Source organism: Panicum virgatum, chromosome 3K (genome assembly GCF_016808335.1).
Source record: "Panicum virgatum strain AP13 chromosome 3K, P.virgatum_v5, whole genome shotgun sequence".
In the NCBI taxonomy this organism is placed as follows: domain Eukaryota; kingdom Viridiplantae; phylum Streptophyta; class Magnoliopsida; order Poales; family Poaceae; genus Panicum; species Panicum virgatum.
The window spans coordinates 27,834,817-27,853,839 of record NC_053138.1 but is presented as its reverse complement, the minus strand read 5'-3'; the positions used below and the strand labels follow the sequence as shown (position 1 = coordinate 27,853,839).

General features: G+C 47.5%; 2 protein-coding genes across 5 annotated transcripts; one reads left to right on the top strand and one right to left on the bottom strand.

Annotated features, from left to right (window-relative positions):
- Window positions 1–14: 14 nt before the first annotated feature.
- LOC120698799 (peptide-N4-(N-acetyl-beta-glucosaminyl)asparagine amidase A-like) lies at window positions 15–2,311 on the bottom strand. 2 transcript variants are annotated; one of them, XM_039982539.1, is made up of 3 exons: window positions 1,295–2,311; window positions 1,003–1,010; window positions 15–864 (listed from the first exon to the last, which is right to left on the bottom strand). In XM_039982539.1, the coding sequence occupies exons 1-3, from the start codon at window positions 2,129–2,131 to the stop codon at window positions 201–203; spliced, it is 1,509 nt and encodes a 502-aa protein (XP_039838473.1). In that variant the 5' UTR covers window positions 2,132–2,311; the 3' UTR covers window positions 15–200. The 2 variants fall into 2 exon arrangements, with proteins under 2 accessions (XP_039838473.1, XP_039838472.1); XM_039982538.1 differs by having other exon boundaries at window positions 15–2,305.
- Window positions 2,312–7,544: 5,233 nt separating this feature from the next.
- LOC120698798 (DUF21 domain-containing protein At4g14240-like) lies at window positions 7,545–17,256 on the top strand. Of its 3 annotated transcripts, none has more exons than XM_039982535.1 (13): window positions 7,545–8,079; window positions 8,958–9,034; window positions 9,701–9,784; window positions 9,859–9,972; window positions 11,582–11,668; window positions 11,752–11,823; window positions 12,394–12,461; window positions 13,494–13,581; window positions 13,664–13,737; window positions 13,896–14,235; window positions 14,350–14,396; window positions 14,481–14,562; window positions 16,770–17,256. In XM_039982535.1, exons 1-13 carry the CDS (start codon window positions 7,689–7,691, stop codon window positions 16,890–16,892), a joined length of 1,647 nt encoding a protein of 548 aa, XP_039838469.1. In that variant the 5' UTR covers window positions 7,545–7,688; the 3' UTR covers window positions 16,893–17,256. The 3 variants fall into 3 exon arrangements, with proteins under 3 accessions (XP_039838469.1, XP_039838470.1, XP_039838471.1); XM_039982536.1 differs by having other exon boundaries at window positions 16,779–17,169; XM_039982537.1 differs by lacking the exons at window positions 7,545–8,079; window positions 8,958–9,034 and adding an exon at window positions 9,069–9,474.
- Window positions 17,257–19,023: the final 1,767 nt, after the last annotated feature.

Here is a 19,023-nt window from a genome sequence, read left to right as displayed (position 1 = left end):
ACTCGCCCAAAAGATTAGCAACAAGCCAACAAGGGAACCCCCATTTTATTAACATCTTCAGAAACATCTCCAATGTTTTATTCTGTTCATCATCAGGGCATATAAAACCGCTGACAATTTCCGCCACGCGTGCACTTCGAAAGTTGAAACTACATACAAACAGCAAGGACTCAAAACCCCCCACAAATAACACACCGGTTTTACACCGGAAGCAAAGCAAGCCGCCATCTTTGCAACAACTGGAAGCACGGCTCGCTCTGAAATCTGATCGAAGAGCTCGATTCTACATCGCAGCGACGCCCAGGGCGCTGTAGCTCTCCGTCACGTTGTCGCTCAGCACGGCGCCGTCCAGCGTGTCGATGGCCCGCTCCACCCGCCCCGCGCCGTCGCTGTACCGGTACGCCTGCGTCGTCGCCGCCGACCCGTTGAGCACGTCGTGGTCCCTCACGAGCATCCACCCCGCCGCGGCCTGCTCGTCGGCGAGCCGCGCCGCGCGCTCCTCGAACAGCCCCTCGGCCTCGGCGCTCGTCTCGACGCTCAGGGAGTGCGTCAGGTTCGTCCTCATCACGTACGTGCCGTTCCCGCCGCCGGCGTCCTCGGTCACCATCTCCAGCCACAGCGGGAACTTGGCCTCCGTCTCCACCTTGCCCACCTCCTTCCGCGTCTCCGACGACCGGACGGTGACCTCCGTCTCCTGCTCCGCCTGCAGCCGGACGGTCTTGTTCCGGCCCTGGAGGGTGAACTCCACCACGCTGGTCGCCTCCAGCTTCGTCTCCACCTCCGTCGTGAAGTTGCCGAGCGACGACGTCACCCACCCGCTGGCGCGGAACTTCCTCTTGGCGCGGATGCTGAAGCTCCCGTCCAGGAGGCGCGTGCTGTAGCGGCGGGTGATGGACAGCCGCGGCGTCCGGTACCGGCCGAGCGCGGCGGACACGCTCGACGCGGCGGGGTCCAGCCACAGGTGGAGGTTGGCGTCGACGAGCCACTCGGCGATGCCGTCCACCACGCTGAGGGCGATCTCGTGGGGCTTGCCGTCGACCAGGAGGCCCAGGAACGGGGTCAGCTCGACGTCGTAGGTCGGGAGGTTGAAGGCGCCCAGCGCCGCCACGGGCTGCCAGAAGAGCGGGTTGATGCCGCCCGTGTAGATGACCGGGAACGGGACGAACGAGCCGGCGAAGTGGCGGTCCACGCTCACGACGACCTCGCGGTACGCGGCGTTGCCCCGCGAGGTGGAGAGGTTGTTCTCGCGGATGTAGATGTCGGGCGGGTTGGAGTACCAGAACTCGTCGTTGGAGTGCGGGGACACGAAGACCTCCAAGACCGCGCGGTAGGTGCTCGACGGAACGCTCACGAGCTTGGAGCGCGAGTCCGACGAGTTCTGGATGCGGAACCAGAAGCCGATGCTGTTGCCCGTGGCCTCCGAGATCGGCAGGATCAGGTCCGCCGGCTGGAAGTACGACTCCGGCAGCGTCGGCGTCGACGGGTTGGAACCGACGGCGCCGCCGCCGGAGGAGGAGGAGGAGGATCCCGCGCCCGCGAGGTAAGCCGGGACGCCGTGGAACTCGAGGGAGACGCTGACGTTGTACACGCCGGTGTACTGGTGGTTGACGAGGTTCTCGAGCATGACGGAGAGCACGCCGCCGGGCGGGGAGCGGAGCAGCGCGGAGTGGCGGGTCACGTCCTTGCGGACGGTCCAGCGGATGCCGTCGGGGGTGGGCTCGGCGGTGGTGGTGCGGAGGAGCTCGGCGCCGTCGAGCCAGACGGCCGCGACGCGGTCGTACTGGTCCCCGGCGACGGCCGCGGAGAAGGAGAGCACGACGAGGGACCAGGGCGCGGGGCACCCCGCCGGCGGCGCGTACGCGGCCGTGGCGGGGGGCGCGCCGTAGGTGTTGGCGAAGGAGTAGGAGAGCACCGGCACGACGCAGGACGGCGCCGACGGCGGGGGGCGCGGGGTCGGGTAGGTGGGGTCGAGGTACTCCCGCGCGGGCGCATTACCGTGCCCCGCGCCGGCGCCGGCGCTCGCGCCCTGGCGCGGAGAGGAGTAGCGGTCGGGGACGTCGGCGAGGGCCGGGGCTAGGAGTAGGAGGAGGTGGAGGAGGAGGCGGCGGCGAGGCGGCGCGCGCAGCGGCATCTTGCGCGGCGAGGCGAGGCGAGACGCGTGCGAGCTTGTCCCCTTTGCGTCGAAGGGGGGAGAGGGACGACTCGACTCGCTGGAGTGGAAAACGGCAGCCTCCTTTGGACCCCGTTTGGCTGCATTCGGATTTCGGAACTTGAGAAAAATTCAGATTGAGGGGTTGCTCGTGAGTCGTGACTCGTGGCCACGTAAATCGTGGGCAAAATGCTCACGGTGATGTATGGTTCAACGAGCAAGTTTATGTATGTGTACGGTGTGTTGGTATCATCTTTAAAATGCCAATATTCTCATCGATCTATAACTCCTCGTGCCTTTGATAAGAGTAAGACCGCTCGAGGCGACGACGCTGCTCTTTGCCGCGTACATATGTCGCGTACTCGCGTCGTTTGGGCATGTCCGGGAATACACAAGCGCCCTGATGGTGCGCGAGAGGTGCCCGCTGCCTCGAGTCCTCGACGTTGGCGGCTTCTCCTGGCCTTTCGTGGTCATGGTCCGAAACCGGAAGCTCTTGAGTTTTTCCGCGAGAAAGAATACAATGAAACACATGGCCTGAACACGATCGGATTATTGGCAAACTTCCGTGCGCCGGCAGGATAATACGTGTACGGACACCTGGTCTCCATGAGGATAAGGCGTATCTTTCGTCACCTGATGATTTTTTCTCAGGTCTGAATTTATTTATGGCAATAGATATTTTGATCATGGAGGGTCAAATTCGTCCCCGAACTTTTAAAACGGTCAATTTAGTTCGTCAACTTTCATTTCTAGGTTAAACTTGTTCTTATACTTATGTAACACTCCATGTTCGGCTAAGATCTACTCTGCACGTTGAGTAAATCACACCTGCTAAATAACTCTCTTGCGCTTTCGTCCTCGTTTCGCGCAAAAAATTGCAACCGAAGTTATTCAACTACCCTGGGCTTGGTATTTAAACTGGTGTGGGTTCCCTTCAACTTCCAGGGACCAAATCGCGTCGCTTACTCGCGAATTTGGCCCGGCCCACTCTAGCTGTTACAGATCTCCAGTTCCAACACCGGTGAGCTGAGCAACGAAATAGGCGGTGGTGAATTGCCAGCGCGTGGTCGGAGCTCTAGGTAAAGAGCCTGCCTTGAGCTAAGCAGGGCAGGGCTGTATCGTTTTTCTAATTACGTAGTAGAAGCCATGGTAACAAATATGTATTGACTGAGATTGGATTACGCTGTTAACAACGGATATTACAGATTGTTGGAAACAAACTGCCAGAACGGTATTGCTTACTGAACGTTACATTTCATCCAACCAAACACACACCTTAGTACTTCAACAAATAACGAGATAAGGCCATAGGAAAATAACGAATCAAGACGTACGACTATTGCCAGGTTTTCTGGTTCAGCTAAGCTTGCAAGATTAATGAGCCGTGCCGAGTCAATTCGATCTCGGATAATGTTATTAACTCGTCTAATTAAATTTAGTCGCCACATAAGATCCTGATCGCCCGACTAATCGTGATTGACCGGACAATAAGTCTGACTAATTAGAATTTTACCTAGTCGTCTAATTACCTCTGAGACTAGGACGACTAATCACGATTAATCGCAATTAGTCGATGGCTTAATAACCTCGATTAACAAAGCAGGCTTTTGCACCGTCCCAAAGAGAGTACGGCCTTGTTTTTCCGGCGCAATTTTTTTTTGCGTTGGAATCTTATTAATTTGAAGTACTAAATGAAGTCTATTTACAAAACTTTTTGCACAGATGGATTGTAAATCGCGAGACGAATCTAATGATGCTAATTAATCCATGAGTAATCAATAATTAGCGGATGGTTACTGTAGCATCACTGTTGAAAATCATGGATTAAGTATGCTCATTATATTCATCTCGCGATTCACAGCCCATCTATGCAAAAATTTTTATAAATAGACTTTATTTAGTACTTTATGCATGTGTCGAAATATTCGATGTGACGATTTTTTTTGCATTTACGGGATTTATGGGGTGGGAACTAAACAGAGCCTACACTGGGAAGATCTGCTGCTGATCAGCTAGCTGATTTCGTCCTTGGTGTGAACTGGGCTGTAAATGTAAACGGGCTCGCGCTCGCCCTTGGTAGGCTTTCTGGCTGGGTAGCAGACAGTGACATAAGGGTCAAAATGGGCCCAGTCATCCGTAAGCTTCAGAACTCTTCTAATCATGTCATAAAACTATTTATTTATATTCTAAAGGAAACTATTTATTTGTAGTCATGCCTGATGTCGATCTACTCGTGTTTTTTTTTGAAGCTTCCATGCTTTCTTAATGATTCCCGATCGTGTCGATGGCCCCGTTTGGTTTCGAGGGATTCTAGAACACACAAGCCGAGAAGAGAATCTTGTATGAGGTTCTGAAATTAATTTTGTAAACTGTGTTTGTTTGACACCACTAATTAGCCATCAAAATCTTTTCTAAGACTTCTAGGCCGTAACCAAACCGGCCCAATAACAAATCGACACTTTTGCGTCCGCTCTGCAAGTCTGCATTCACGCAACTAGTATCCTATGGAGAAGTGTCTTTGGTAGGTGAAAACTGCATCAACCGTTTTACTGTAAAGTGCCTTTCCTATTCATATGGCTCTCCAAGCACGAGGAAAATGAGTAAAGTATAAATACCAGCATGAGCATCACTCGCGATGTGAAAATACATTTTGAACGCGATTCCATCATCATACAAGATAAGGTCTTATTTGGTTTCATAAGTCGGGTGACTTATTAAGTCAAGTGATTTAAAAGCAATGACTTATAAATCCTGTCTGTTTGGCTATAAATTACTTATAAGTTTTATCAGATGCCCACCCTGTCTCTTATTCTTGACGCGCAGAGCCCCTCTCCTCCCCCGCGCGCATCTCGCCCTCTCCTCCTACGCGCTTGCCTCGCCCTCTTCCCCGAGTCGAGCGCTGCCGGCTCCTGCCTCCTTCCCCGCGTCGTCGTCCTCCAGAAGGTCGGCGCCGCTGCGGCCTTCCCCGCCCTCGCGGCCCCGACCGCCGCTTCTGCGGGTTTCCTCGACCTCGCCGCCACCGCCACCGCCGCTGCTTCCCCGACCTCACCGCCTGGCCGCTGCCGCTGCAGCCTTCCCCGACCTCGCCGCCATGGTGGAGAGGGGCGGCACCGGCACCGGCACCGAGATCTATAAGGAGGCGGCGAAGGAAATAGGGAACGGTGGCGAAGGGCGGCTGCGGAGGAGCCGAGGAGCTTCGGCCTCCGCCTCCTCGCCGCACCCCTCCACCGGCGGCCGCCCTCCGCCTCCTCCGCGCCCCGAGCTCGCACGGCGCGCAGCGGCCGGATCTGGGGCGAGGGGCGGCGATGGCGAGATCTGGGCCAAGGGGCGGCGGCGGCGAGGGGTGGCGGGTGGCGGAGGCCTGCGCGGCCGGCGCCCGCAAGCCAAGGCGGAGGTGCCCGGTGGCGTGGCCGCGGCACGGCGGCAGACTCGCGGGACGGCAGCGCCGAGCTCGCGGAGCGGCGGCGGCGGGCCAGCAGGGCGGCAGCGTGTCGCGGGGCAGCGGGTGCAGGTGCCAGGGCGCGGGGCGGTGAAGATAGGAGGGTTGGGTGTGGGCCCCACGCGAAAAAGGTGTAGACCTCACGCGGACAACGGGGATTTATAAGTTTTAAGCAGGGGTGGAGCTGCTTAAAACTTATAAGTTGTGGTGGCTTTATAAGTTCGTAGTGTTTGGCAAAATAAGTTATTTTTTTCACTTTTTGACTTATAAGTATGTGACTTATTTGGAACCAAACAGGGCTTAAATGGTACTAAAAAAGGCCAGATGCATATTTTTTTGTCCAAAATGAAAGAAACGGCCGTCATGGTCATAATGCGGCACTCGGCACATAGGACAAAAGGCTTATCACACCCCTTTTCTATGATATATATTTTTTTCTTTGACAAGCCACGTCACATAGATGTGTGACCTGTCTGAAAGCTAAAATTTAAAAGGATCTACTCCCAAAATTATAATCGACACTTTTTGCGTCCACTCTGCATTCACGCAACAGTATCCTATGGAGAAGTGTCTTGGGTCGGTGAAAACTGCATCCACCTTTTTATTGTAAATAAGTGCTTTTTTATAACAAAATAAGTGCCTTTCCTATTCATATGGCTCTCCAAGCACGAGGAAAATCAGTAAAGTATAAAATATCAGCATGAGCATCACTCGCGATATACAAAAACCAATTTGAACGTGATTCCATGATCATACAAGATAAATGGTACTAAAAGAGGTCAGATAAACATTTTTTTGTCCAAAAATAAAGAAATGATAACAGCCCGTCATGGTCATAATACGGCACAAATAGGACAAAAGGCTTATCGCGTCCCTTTTCTATGATTTTTTTTCGACAAGCCACGTCACATAGATGTGTGACTTGTCTGAAAGCTAAAGTTTAAAGGATTTACTCCCAAAATTGTTTCAAGACGTGGGCTACGCTCACAACATCCGTACTAGCACGTTGGTCCAATTTTAAAATTACCAAGAGCGTTTCTACTACCAAAAAAAAGTTGTTGAAGACCACCATGCGTGTAAACCATTTTCTCTGCTCGACACTCTTTCATATTAGTTTTTGCAGTAGGCATTCTTGGATAAATATTCAAATTTAAAGAGTGCCTATTAGCAAATACAAGATTGAGCAGTATCCGATAGAAAAATAAAAATGTCCAACAACAAACTTATCCAAGATTGAAATTGCTGTGCAGTCGATGGCTGCGTTATCTTGCTTCTAGGAGCTTTTCTATGTCAACATTTTCCATTACGGAGACAGCCAGCTGAATCAGCAAGGCGGCGTCGCGATCACATCATTGCTATCAATCCAGGCCATCTTAAGCTTCTTTTCTTTCCCCCGCGCAGATGCGATTATGCGAGCACGACGCCGCGACGATCCCGACCGGCGGGCGACGGCCTCCAAGGCCATGTTTGGTTTCCACCCTCAAATTCTTTTCACAAAAAGATAAATATATATGGAGTATTAAATGAAATTTATTTGCAAAATCTTTTTATGTATAGGTGTAATTTTTCGAGACGAATCTAATGAGTCAAGTTCCATCATGATTGACTACAGTGATACTACAGTAACCACATCTAATTATCTTCTAATTATACGATCAAATGCTTTATTAGCTACACCACATGCTACAGTACCATGATTGTGAAGGTTATTTTGTAATTAAATTTCATTTAATACCTCTAATTAGTGATTAAAAGAGAAAAAAATTTATTTTTTTCACCCAAAACCAAACAACGCCCAAAACTCTCTGAACGCCAGCGACGTGCGGCGCGACCCGTGTTCGTCCCAGTCGCACAGCCGGAGGCCGTGGGACGGGTCCACGTGGCCCACCGCTCCGCCCGCGTGGCGTCCCACCAGCCGTCCGATCGACCGCCAGCGCCCCCAGTCTGGCCGCGGCCGCATCACACGGCCTCCAAGCCGCGCCATCTTGTCCTTCCTCGCGAGCGAGCGCTCCGCCCCCGTTTCGGGACCTGCTTTATACGGTGCCCACGCATCGCGGCCGCGGAGGGCGAGCTCTGATTCTGTCTCTGTCTCTGGCGACGATGGCGGCGGCGGCGGGGAGGGCGCGGGCGGTGAGCCTGGCGGCGGCGGCGCGGGTGGTGGCGGCGACGGCGCGGCCGGCGTCGAGCGCGGCCGCGGCGGGGAGGGCGCGGGCGGTGAGCCTGGCGGCGGCGGCGCGGGTGGTGGCGGCGACGGCGCGGCCGGCGTCGAGCGCGGCGGCGGCGGCGGGGGTGGGCGCGATGGCGCTGATCGTGCAGGGGGAGGACACGGCGTTCGGGACGCTGGAGTGGTGGGCGTACGCGGGCACCTCCTGCTTCCTCGTGCTCTTCGCCGGGATCATGTCCGGGCTCACCCTGGGGCTCATGTCGCTCGGCCTCGTCGAGCTGGAGATCCTCCAGCGCAGCGGCACGGACGCCGAGAAGGCGCAGGCTGGTCCGATCCGAAACCCTACCCATTTCCCCCCTGTTCCCCCCTCGTTCTGCTCGATCTGATTGCTGTTTTCTTAGGAGCGGGTTTTGTGATACGGTCATAGTGTTGCGGCATGTTACGTTGGTCGTTGGGGAATGGGGATGAGAGCATCGTACCGAATTGTCCTGTTTCTCTGCAAATTTGAAGATTAGAACGCTTTTGTTGTTCTGTGATGATTTTCTCTGGCCCCGATTTTAGGGCTGCTAGGTTTCTGAAACTAGCGTTAATGGCACTGAGGATAAGATGGGATGCTAGTACTGGCATTTACTTATAAAAATGTTTGGAAAGGAAAGCAGAACAAACAAAAAAGTTAGTAAGGAAATCAGGGAATAAAAAAAAGTACTGTGGGCGGGATTTGTCTTTATCGATTCACCTCTTTCTGGTTAGTTATGAAATGGTAGGTATCTGGGAATTGGAGGTAGTATGCAATGGACAAGGATAAAGGTGTCTGCCCTTGACCTTCCTGGGTCTGCCAGGTTTGTTTATCGGGGTAGCATGCTGCTATAGCTTTCCATAATATATTCTGTAACTTTTGATCTTTTTTATTTGCCCTGCTGATCTCGTCTGGGTTGCTCAAGTCACTGAAGTGTAAGTGGGATATCTGGGCCTCTCATCGTCATGAGTTCATCTAATGGATCCGGGGGCAATATTCGGTCTAAAAGTGGCAGTAGTGCTGCTTAGTCACTTAGATGGCTACACATTGCCTCTTTTAGCACGTCCTTTCGACCTTCTATTGGTCTTCCCTGTTTCAAATCCAGCACGCACTATTATTATATCTTCTGTTTGATTGATAGTTCAGCTGTTCACATGTGCTGTTTATTTACTTGCTTTGTTTGCTGCAGCTGCCATCCTTCCGGTTGTTCAAAAGCAGCACCAGCTTCTTGTTACCCTGCTGTTGTGTAATGCTGCTGCCATGGAGGTAGAGAATTTGGGTTCAATCTTATCAATCATCACACTTTTTTACACTCTACAATTGAACATTTGCCAAAAGAATGTATGCTAACATCAGACCTTTCTGGCTCAAGTTTCTGATGAATTATGCAGCCATCAACACTTTTACTTTTAAGTTTTAACTAACTATTGAGAGAGAGACAATATTCTGAAGTTGCCTCCATATGTTCAATTTTTTTCACCATATCATAAAATTTCCATTAATCCATTTTGTGGTTATCTTGCATGTTGGAAACTGGGAGTTGATGAAGCTTAGATAAGATTGAGTGTAATATTTGTTGCATTCACTACATAAAATTCTTTTTTTTCCTGTGGTCATGCATGTGTACTGCTAGTTTCTTTCATCATCCAACTGCAGGGGAAGTTGGTGCTAACCTTATTAGTCCAACTGCATCACGGTTGGTGCATGTATGTCCAATCATTATTATTTGCTTCATTCTAAATGTACTATCATGCTTCTTATAGGAGAGTGTTCTTTCACTTAGTTGACACTTATGTACCCTTTGTTTCTTTATGTCACTATCCACCTTATTTCTGAACTTTAAAGTCATTGATAGGTAGAGCAAATGTTACACATTATTTTCTCTATTATCTTCAACCATTGACTTCCATTTACCTCGCGTGACCATCACAGGCACTTCCTATATTTCTTGACAGGATTTTTCATCCTGTTGTTGCTGTAATATTATCAGTGACGTTTGTTCTTGCCTTTGGAGAGGTATCCATCTGATGTCCAAATTCACTATTTGCTCATTGTATAGTCTGACTGACTGTGTAGTGTTTCAACACCAGGTTATACCACAAGCAATCTGTACTAGATATGGTCTAGCAGTGGGTGCTAACTTTGTATGGCTTGTACGGATCCTCATGGTCCTGTGCTATCCAATTGCTTACCCCATTGGGAAGGTAAATCAACAAAATCGCACAATTCAATTCTAGTTCCTATTGTACTGCAATTCTATGTGCTCCTGTCATTGCATATATTTTGAATCCCATGAATAACATTATGGTAAAGCTTTTACTTCAGACTCCTATTTTTGTTCAGTTTTATGGCATAGCTGATGAACTTGGTTATAGAGTGATGTTTTGGTCTCCACTGTCCTTGAAAACCCCAGCAACTTCCATGCGAGATATTTGATGACCTATTACGTGTCATAGCTAAAGCTAGTTTTAATATTTGTTATTTCTCTTCTATTTCAGCAAAAACTTCATCCTTGCCAGTTTCTATATATTGGCTAGTAAATATTTTTAATATTCTTAGGAAGAGAAAAATTAATTTTCTTAGTAGATGCTACACACTGGAAGCAGTGATGTTATACTCCCAAAGAAAAATAGTTACTACAAACTATGTAAATAGGAATGGTGCTAATTAGTTATATTTATAGAGATAGTTTTCTTAGTGGTGTAGATAATTTATAAATTCCATGTGTTTCCTGCAAAAGTTAGTTCTCTTTATTTCCATATGTTTTCTTGATTTCTTGTCTGTTCCTGTTGGTAAGTAACTAGGTATCGATTTATTGATCTTGCTTCCTAATAATATGATATTTTATAGGAGCCAATAAAAAACATGATACTTTTTTGTAGAACAGTGAGCACTCTACAAGCCGTTTCATATTTTGTACATTTGATGCTTAAATAATCAGTGAAGTCTTTCTTTTAACTTGTAACCTTACTCCATGTCATCATGTTATAGTCCTCAAAAAGTGCACACTGGTCCTCACTTCTCATTCCCCCCCCCCATAGTGATCAGTTGCATGTGAGATTTTCTTTTGCTACCATTTGTCAAGCTTATTATCCTGTCTCGTGATGAAAATTGAATCTAGCAATAGTATCCTACATACTTGCCCTCAGTACAGGTGTAACCGGCAGTTCTATCTTAACATTTTGTATTATCTTAAGAGTTGGCTGATATAGAAGCTTGATATCTCCTTCCTTTCAGCAGGTATCAAGCTTCTTTTACTAAAGTAACTTGTGATAAGTTGCCCCTCATAGAAAATTTGAATATGCTAAGTTCCTGTCATGGAAAGTCTGCATTTAATTTCTTATGCAATTCAGTGAAGGCAATTGAATGCAGATTTTGACATGATGCAGGGACCTCACTGGAGATTGAATATCAAAGTGACTAAATTGGAGTGGCTATACTCTGATTTATTGCAGACTTTAATATAATATGTTGTAGCGTTTAGTAAAAGATGACCTGATTGCATATTCTGCCACAGTAATACAGTATGCATCTTTGGATACTATTTTGTTCGATGATCTTTTGTTACCAAAGTGACCTCACTGGAGATTGAATATCAAAGTGACTAAATCGGACTGGCTATACTCTGATTTATTGCATACTTTAATATAATATGTCGTAGTGTTTAGTAAAAGATGACCTGATTGCATATTCTACCACAGTATGCATCTTTGGATACTGTTTTGTTCGATGATCTTTGTTTATGTTTTTTAAAAGTTTATTACTTGATTTATGGTCTATTGCATGGCTACTCAAGTATGTTTTTGCCCTCAGCTCTTGGACTGCGCTCTTGGGCACAATGAGTCTGCACTTTTTAGGCGAGCTCAGTTGAAAGCTCTAGTTTCAATCCATGGCAAAGAGGTAACATTATTGTATCACTCTGCTTCTTGAGAAGTTGTTATGCTCAACCAGGGTATATGACAGTGTAGCCTCTACCATGACAGGCTGGCAAGGGTGGAGAGCTTACTCATGATGAGACTACAATCATAAGCGGAGCCTTGGATCTGACTGAAAAGGTATATAATCATGTTCATAATTTGAGACCTATTTTCACAGTATAGAAGTAATGCTTATATCTGAAGGGAACACTGATAATATATCCAAATGTAAATGTTCTTGGTATAAAAGCCAAACATTGCTACACTTGCTATATTGTAAAATGGTTGCTTCCTTGGTATGAGCTATAAATCTCTTTTGTCTTGTATTCTGTTAGCTTTCAACATTAAGCTAGGATGCCTATTTATATCCTGTAGTAAACCTCTATTTGTTTTATTCTTTATATCTCTATTTTTTTTTGTAAGCTCAAGGGTTTCCAGTTCCATGTTACAATGCTAACTGGAAAAGGTTTGATATTTGTTGTAATACTTGTGCAAATAACATCGTGCAAGTTCCTCTTGTGTTAAATCCGATACAAGGTTCCTCAGTTCATATATGTGCTGACTGCTTAGAAAGCAAAGTGACATGGTGATTCAGGTTTGGCAGCGCCGTGCACACTGAGGAACAGTTCACTTAATTGGCTGACACTGGCAGAAACCTAAACGCTTCTAGTTGAATTTGACAGGAATCTTATTGCTTTGTGTGTGCAGACTGCTGCAGAAGCTATGACACCTATTGAGTCAACTTTCTCGCTGGATGTGGATTCCAAGCTGGATTGGTAATACTACATCACCACTTATTATACCACAATTCATGCTCATGTTCCTTATTCTTGATCTTAATTCATGTTGTTTGTGCTATGCTCATATTTTCGTTTGTTATTTGTTTCTGTTTCCCTGCATCACTAATTAGGGTCTGTAGTGATGGTTAGGGTTGCAATCATATAGCAAACATGGAAGGATATCACTAGTATATTATCCTACATTTTTTCTTTGGAATCAGAGTCAGTCAACAACAATAGCAATAACAAATTCTTTTAGTCCCATGCAAGTTGGGGTAGGCTACAGGTGAAATCCAACAATAGCCACCAACAAGAAAGTAAAAGAAAGAAAAGGAAATATGCGGCCAGAAATTCTCCACTCCATTTACATGCCCACATGGTACATTAGACATGAGTGCAGTCAAATGAGCATGAAGAGACTGGTTGCTAAATATTGATCAAAGGACACACAGTCCTGTCAGTTTGCTCATATATGCCAACTACCTATCAATATATTATGATTAAGTGAATCACAATAATTTGTGCATCCCATATTTGCTCTGTGAACTTCAGTTGTCCAGGTGGGTGGAAATCATCTGCTCCTTGTGCTTAAGGCTGTAAATTGCAATGAGCACTTGACATTACTGGCACTTTTCTGGTTGTGCTATCTTGTACTTTCCGATCTATTCTAGCAACTTGCAAGGCCATTATATTTCTTGGAGAACGTGGCATGCGCATATTTTAGTAAGGAGAGTTTACAGAAACACCACACAACACTGACAGCAGAAACACACAATGAACACTGACACAAACGGGCCTTAGGATACACAGCATTACATAACAGATGAACCACGACACTAACACGGGCATACTGGACTAACCACAGACATCAAGTCCAGACATAAACTTGGAGTATCCTAGGTTTTGAGTTTCACCTACACTATAGAAATTTCTGCATGAAATATGTATCCAGAACACTGTATTATTCGTATTTTGCCAATAGAAACTTTTTTTAACTACAACAGTCTATTGGTCCTTTTGTGTTTGCAGGGAAGCGATTGGAAAAATTCTTGCTCGTGGTCACAGCCGTGTTCCTGTATACTCAGGAAACCCTAAAAATATTATTGGTCTCCTGTTGGTATGTTTCAATGTTTCATTGATGCCATTGATTATTATTCAGTTATTTTGGATTATTAGCTAATAAGCTTGAACTTAATTAGGTGAAAAGTCTTTTGACTGTTCGTGCTGAAACAGAGACACCAGTTAGTGCTGTTTCAATTAGAAGGATTCCAAGGTATGCCCCTCATCTGTTGGATTTTATTCTTGCGTAGAATCATGTTTCAGTACACGATACCATTTTTGAAATATTTTCTTTGCTGTATCATGCCAGTAAATTAACATGCTTTCTTCATGACTTATATTTGGTCAATAACTTAATACTAACTTTTCCAGGGTTCCTTCAGACATGCCTTTGTATGATATACTCAATGAGTTTCAGAAAGGAAGTAGTCATATGGCTGCTGTTGTGAAGGCTAAACCCAAAACTGAACCACCTGCTAACAAAACTGAACCAAACAGGGAAGCAGTTGGGCCAGCACAGTTGACTGCTCCCTTGTTATCTAATGCTGAAGAAAGGGCAGACAATGTGGTTGTTGACATTGAAAGACCACATAACAGGCAGGTTAATGGAAACACAGCATCGAACACAGTGCCTAGGGCATCAGAGGATATCGAGGATGGTGAGGTCGTTGGTATCATCACACTTGAAGATGTCTTTGAAGAACTCCTGCAGGTAAGGTGTAAAAATGTATTTTTCCTCTGGGTAGCTTGTCCTAAACTTCATATAACAACGGGGGGAATACCATTTTATATGATGTGTCTCAGTTCAAGTTCTTTAATTTTGCAGGAGGAGATTGTGGATGAGACTGATGAATATGTTGATGTTCACAAAAGGTATGCCTCAACTGCACACTACTTTTTTTACCCGTTCTTCAACATATGCTAAGTAGAAAGCGACTAATTCTCACTCCCTTACAGGATCCGAGTGGCTGCTGCTGCTGCTGCATCTTCAGTTGCAAGGGCTCCATCTGTTAGGAGATTAACGGGTCAAAAGGCTGCAGTAAGTGACACTTTTCTGCTATGGTTATGTAAACTACGACCCATGCTGGCTGTAGAAAGTTTGATGTCTGGCATTCATAGTGTTAGCACAAGTTTGTCATCATGCTATTGAGAAAGTCAAAGCATTGTTGTTCTTATGCTAATTTATTTATATTTGCTATTTAATAATGACAATATGAATTTTCTGGAGAGTAGATAAAATATTAATATATATCTTTGATTGTGCTGAATGTCCTTGGCCTGGATGCCAGCCAGACATCTCAGCCAGATATTGCAGTGTTGGGTGCTAATTGTTCATGTCCAAACATTTGTATTTCATCCATTTTTTTATAAATTAAGTTGTTCAAGTTGGTTCAACCTGTTAAATATTCATCCACTAAGAAATTAAGCAGAAGATTTGATGGACAAACTTACACATTGAATGGACAATCTAATATTTTATCAACAACAGCGGCAGTTTCAGATTGAGTGAAGTTTTTTAAGTTCAGCTTCAAGATACTCCCTCCGTTCCAAATTATACACCGTTTTGGCATTTCTAGGTGCGTATTTTTCTACCTACATAGGTGTATATCTAGGTGCATAGCAAAAAGCTAAAAACTATGTATCTAGAAAACATGGTTTTTACGGCGGTAAGGCGAGGCGTGGCGACCTACCCCCTTCCGGACGCCTAAGGCGAGTATGGCGCGAGGCGAGGCGACGCCATACTCATACACTAATCTAGGTTGAGTGACACAAACATACCTTGTTGCTGCAATTTTTGGAGCCCATGTGGCAGACATGGCTTGGCTATATACAAAGCAGAACAGAGCAGTGAGCACGTTGCACTGAACCACTGGTAGCAGTAGCACATAACAATCTTGCACAAGCAGCCAGCAACAAGTAGAATACGGCATAAGCAGAGGAAGAGCAAAGCAGCCAGCAACAAGTACAATACGGCATAAGCAGAGGAAGAGCAAAGAAGGGGAGAGAAGTATAGAAGAATACCTCTGCTCTGAGCTAACGTGAAGGAAGGGCTCCCCAACAGAGGCAGAGCAGAGGAAGCAGCCAGCCAGCCACGAATCAATGGAGGGCAGAGCTGCAGAGGTCGGAGCTGCCGAGCTGCAGGGGGAGGCTTCAATCGGCGGACGGGTGGAGCTGCAGGCCATGGAGGCGTGCGGTGGACAGGCGGAGCAGCAGGCCGTGGATGCGTGCAGCTGCCGAATTCCAGGTCCGCGCGCAGGGTCCCGCCGCCCTCCTCTCTTCCCCCTCTCCTCTCTTTCCTCTATCGATTGGAGCTGCAAGGGGGCATGCCCTCTCCTCTCTTTCCCCGCTAGTCTCTTTCCTCTGTCGATTCGCACTGCAGGGGCCCTGCGCGCTGGAGTATACGCGGTACGCGCACGATTTCCCGCCCGCACGCGTGATTTCCCACCCGCCCGCAACCCCTCTCCCTTCCCCCGCGCGCGATTTCCCGCCCGCCCGCAGCCCCTCTCCCTTCCCGCGCGCGCGATTCCCTTTTTCCCATGCGCGCGCAGGTCGCTGACGCCCATTTTTTTTCCGCGCGCATCGCCTTCCGCTCGTGTGGCGTCTGCGCGAACACCTTGGCGACGCCTTCCTGCGCGAGGCGACGCCATAGACCGGAAGGTCGTGGCGGACGGGACGCCCCGATTGGGAGCTCGCTTGGACGCCTTGGCGTCGCCTAGGCGACGCCTAGGCAACGCCATGAAAACCATGCTAGAAAAGTTAAAACGACCTATAATTTGGAATGGAGGGAGTAGCTTATATGCTGTGGGTATTACAGAAAATGCTCATCTGTTTGTTGCTGGTTTTGTTGTTCATTAATCTTTTCCACATTCTTTTTACACAATATTTTATTGGTTACACAAGATATCAGCTGACTGGGATTTCTAATATTTTTTGTAATATTGATATTATGCGAATTACATATGCTGGGTCAGTTAAGAAATCACGTGTTAAATGGACTTGCCAATAATAGTCTCTTGACTCCTAAGTTGGACTGGCATATTATTGACCAGATTTCCCTTTTGACAGGATACTAACCTTTTTTTGAATAGATGGCTGGATATATTTTCCCTTTTTATTTACTAGTGTCATTTTGTGGCTTTCTTATTGTACTACTGTGAATTTTTCATCACTAGTCCAGAATTACCCTAAATTTATAACTTGTGAGCTACTAATTTAGTAAACCTATTGATTTTGCTGTCCCTCCAGGGAGCACAGAATCGCCAAGGACAGCAGCAGCCTGCTGGAATTCTGAAGAAACCTACTGAAGGTGAATCGAACCCATCAAAACAAGTGAACCTTGTGGAGCCTCTGCTGGAAAACAGGAGGTAACTCTTAAATGCGTCGTGTAATGTAGAGATAAAATGCACGGAACCATGCTTGAAGAGCCTACGGTTCTTGCTATATTCAGCAAGAGGTAAATACGGGTGTACTCATTGTTGTAAATTCCAGCTGGAGCAATGTGCACATGGTGCCATAAACCTTAGTGTTTGAATTCCCACCTTTTTGGTTATGGACTTTGAAAGTAGATAGCCACTTTTGAATCTATTTGTTACTACTGGCAGTAGGAACTACCTATATCTTCAGATTCGTAGACTCCTAGATTTCATATTTGTGCATGATATTTTCATCACAACCTGTGTCTGGAGGACATGTTTGTAGTGTGTAGCCGTCGCGATTACCGAATTACTCCAAACTATTTGCTGAGGACAGGCTTATCTGGTGTTGACCGGTTTGGATGGCTGCGCCTGACGCGCCATCGGCATCGGGTTACTTGGTTGCTTCTTTTTAAAAAAAAAAAAATCGACGTGACTCTTCGAGTGAGATGTACTCCTACTTGTATTCCGTGTCCTTGTGTATAGGACTCGGGAAACACCGGAACCTTGGCTGTCAAGAAAGCGAAGCCATGACCGCCAAGTTTCCTACCTTGACTCGGTTCTTGAACCGACTCGATGCCGACTCGCACGCGCACTATATATGGAACCCCAAATCAGGGAGGCACATTCCACACTGCTCGTCCTCCAAAACCAAGCACACAATGCGTTAGCGAAGCCGAGCCCGTCCGATCTCGGAGCGGAACGCCCGGAAACCTTCCCAAAAGATGTAGCCACCCAACGTATAAATTATCCCCGTCGGTTGGCGACACGTTCCTCCGGCGAACCCGCGGCGTCGTGGCGATGGCACCCTCGGCGCTGATGTGCTGGTGCGCCCACTGCGGCGCGCTCCGCCGGCTCCGGGCGGAGGGCGACTTCGCCTCCTGCGCGTCGTGCGGCAGGGTCCTTCTCGAGCTCAGGGGAGACGCCGACGCCGCGGCGGCGGCGGTGGCTGGGCTTCTGCGGCAAGGGCGGTGCCGGAGGAAGAGGAGGGAAGCTCACACGGTGGGCCGTGGCCGCACGGGACCGGAAGTCGGCGCGAGATCCGGACGCGATGAAATGTCAGATGCCGAGTCCGCCGTCATCACCGCATGATCGGATCGTGCCGACCTAATCAATCGATTGTGCACAATGTTACCACATGACCGAATCATAAAGATGGCGTCCCATAATTTTCTCTTTGTACTTTTTTTAAGAAAAAAGAATAGCCCTCAAAGTAACAAAAGGTTTATTTAGTGTGTGTTTCCTTGGACTTCCAACACTGTTTTTGCTTTTAAAAATGCCAAAAGCCAATTAAAGGACAGTTTCTCCCCTAGATGCTAGTAAAAAAACAGCTTTTTTGTAGTTCAATCTTCACAATGCTTTTTTAGCTTTGAGGGGTAACTTTTGTTCGTAATTATCCACTTGCTATTGATTATGTAATTAATTTTCTATCGTGTTACAGTGAACTGCATGTTTCCCGATGTTTATGATGTGGTACTTTTTTGCGGTTTTCTACCAATGTCCGATGTATAGCTGATTTTCTCCATCACACCCTCTCCGTCTCGCATGCTGCTGCGTTCTTTCTCTTGTCAGTGTGGCATAAGATTTTGAATCCGACAATTATATTGTACGAATCTCAAATATTAGAAGATGAGTATCTATGTAATCTTTTAAAAAAAATTCTCGCTGTTTAGCCACACTCTACGAGTGCCAATACTTGGTAGCGGAGTCGTACGATATGGGCCGTCCAGCCGCTACTGATCCAACCGAAACACAAGCCATTGCCCAGCGTTGGCCGCGGTTGACGTCCCATCCTGGGATTCCTGGCTACGAAAATAGCCTAGTACAAGTCTACGGACTTCACAGGCGCCCGGGCTGTCAGTGTCACCCCACCGGTGCACAGCCCGTGTGCCCGTCGCCGTGAGCCCGTGACAGGCTGGGACGGAGCGGAGCGCAATACCGATCAACCGAGACGGCTGTCCGTGCGGCGGTGCGGGCCGGTCCTTCCCAGATTAATCTTCAGGAATGATTTTTTTTCCAAGAAGAGTCAGGAATTATCTGACCTTAGATTATCCAGGCACACAGCTCGATTCGAAGTTGGGAACTGT

Coding starts and splice junctions, on each gene's coding strand:
- LOC120698799 (XM_039982538.1), bottom strand. CDS start 2,131: ATGCCGCTGCGCGCGCCGCCTCGCCGCCGCCTCCTCCTCCACCTCCTC.
- LOC120698798 (XM_039982535.1), top strand. CDS start 7,689: ATGGCGGCGGCGGCGGGGAGGGCGCGGGCGGTGAGCCTGGCGGCGGCG. Junction 8,080..8,957: donor CGCCGAGAAGGCGCAGGCTG/GTCCGATCCGAA, acceptor TGTTTGCTGCAG/CTGCCATCCTTCCGGTTGTT. Junction 13,582..13,663: donor ATATTATTGGTCTCCTGTTG/GTATGTTTCAAT, acceptor GAACTTAATTAG/GTGAAAAGTCTTTTGACTGT.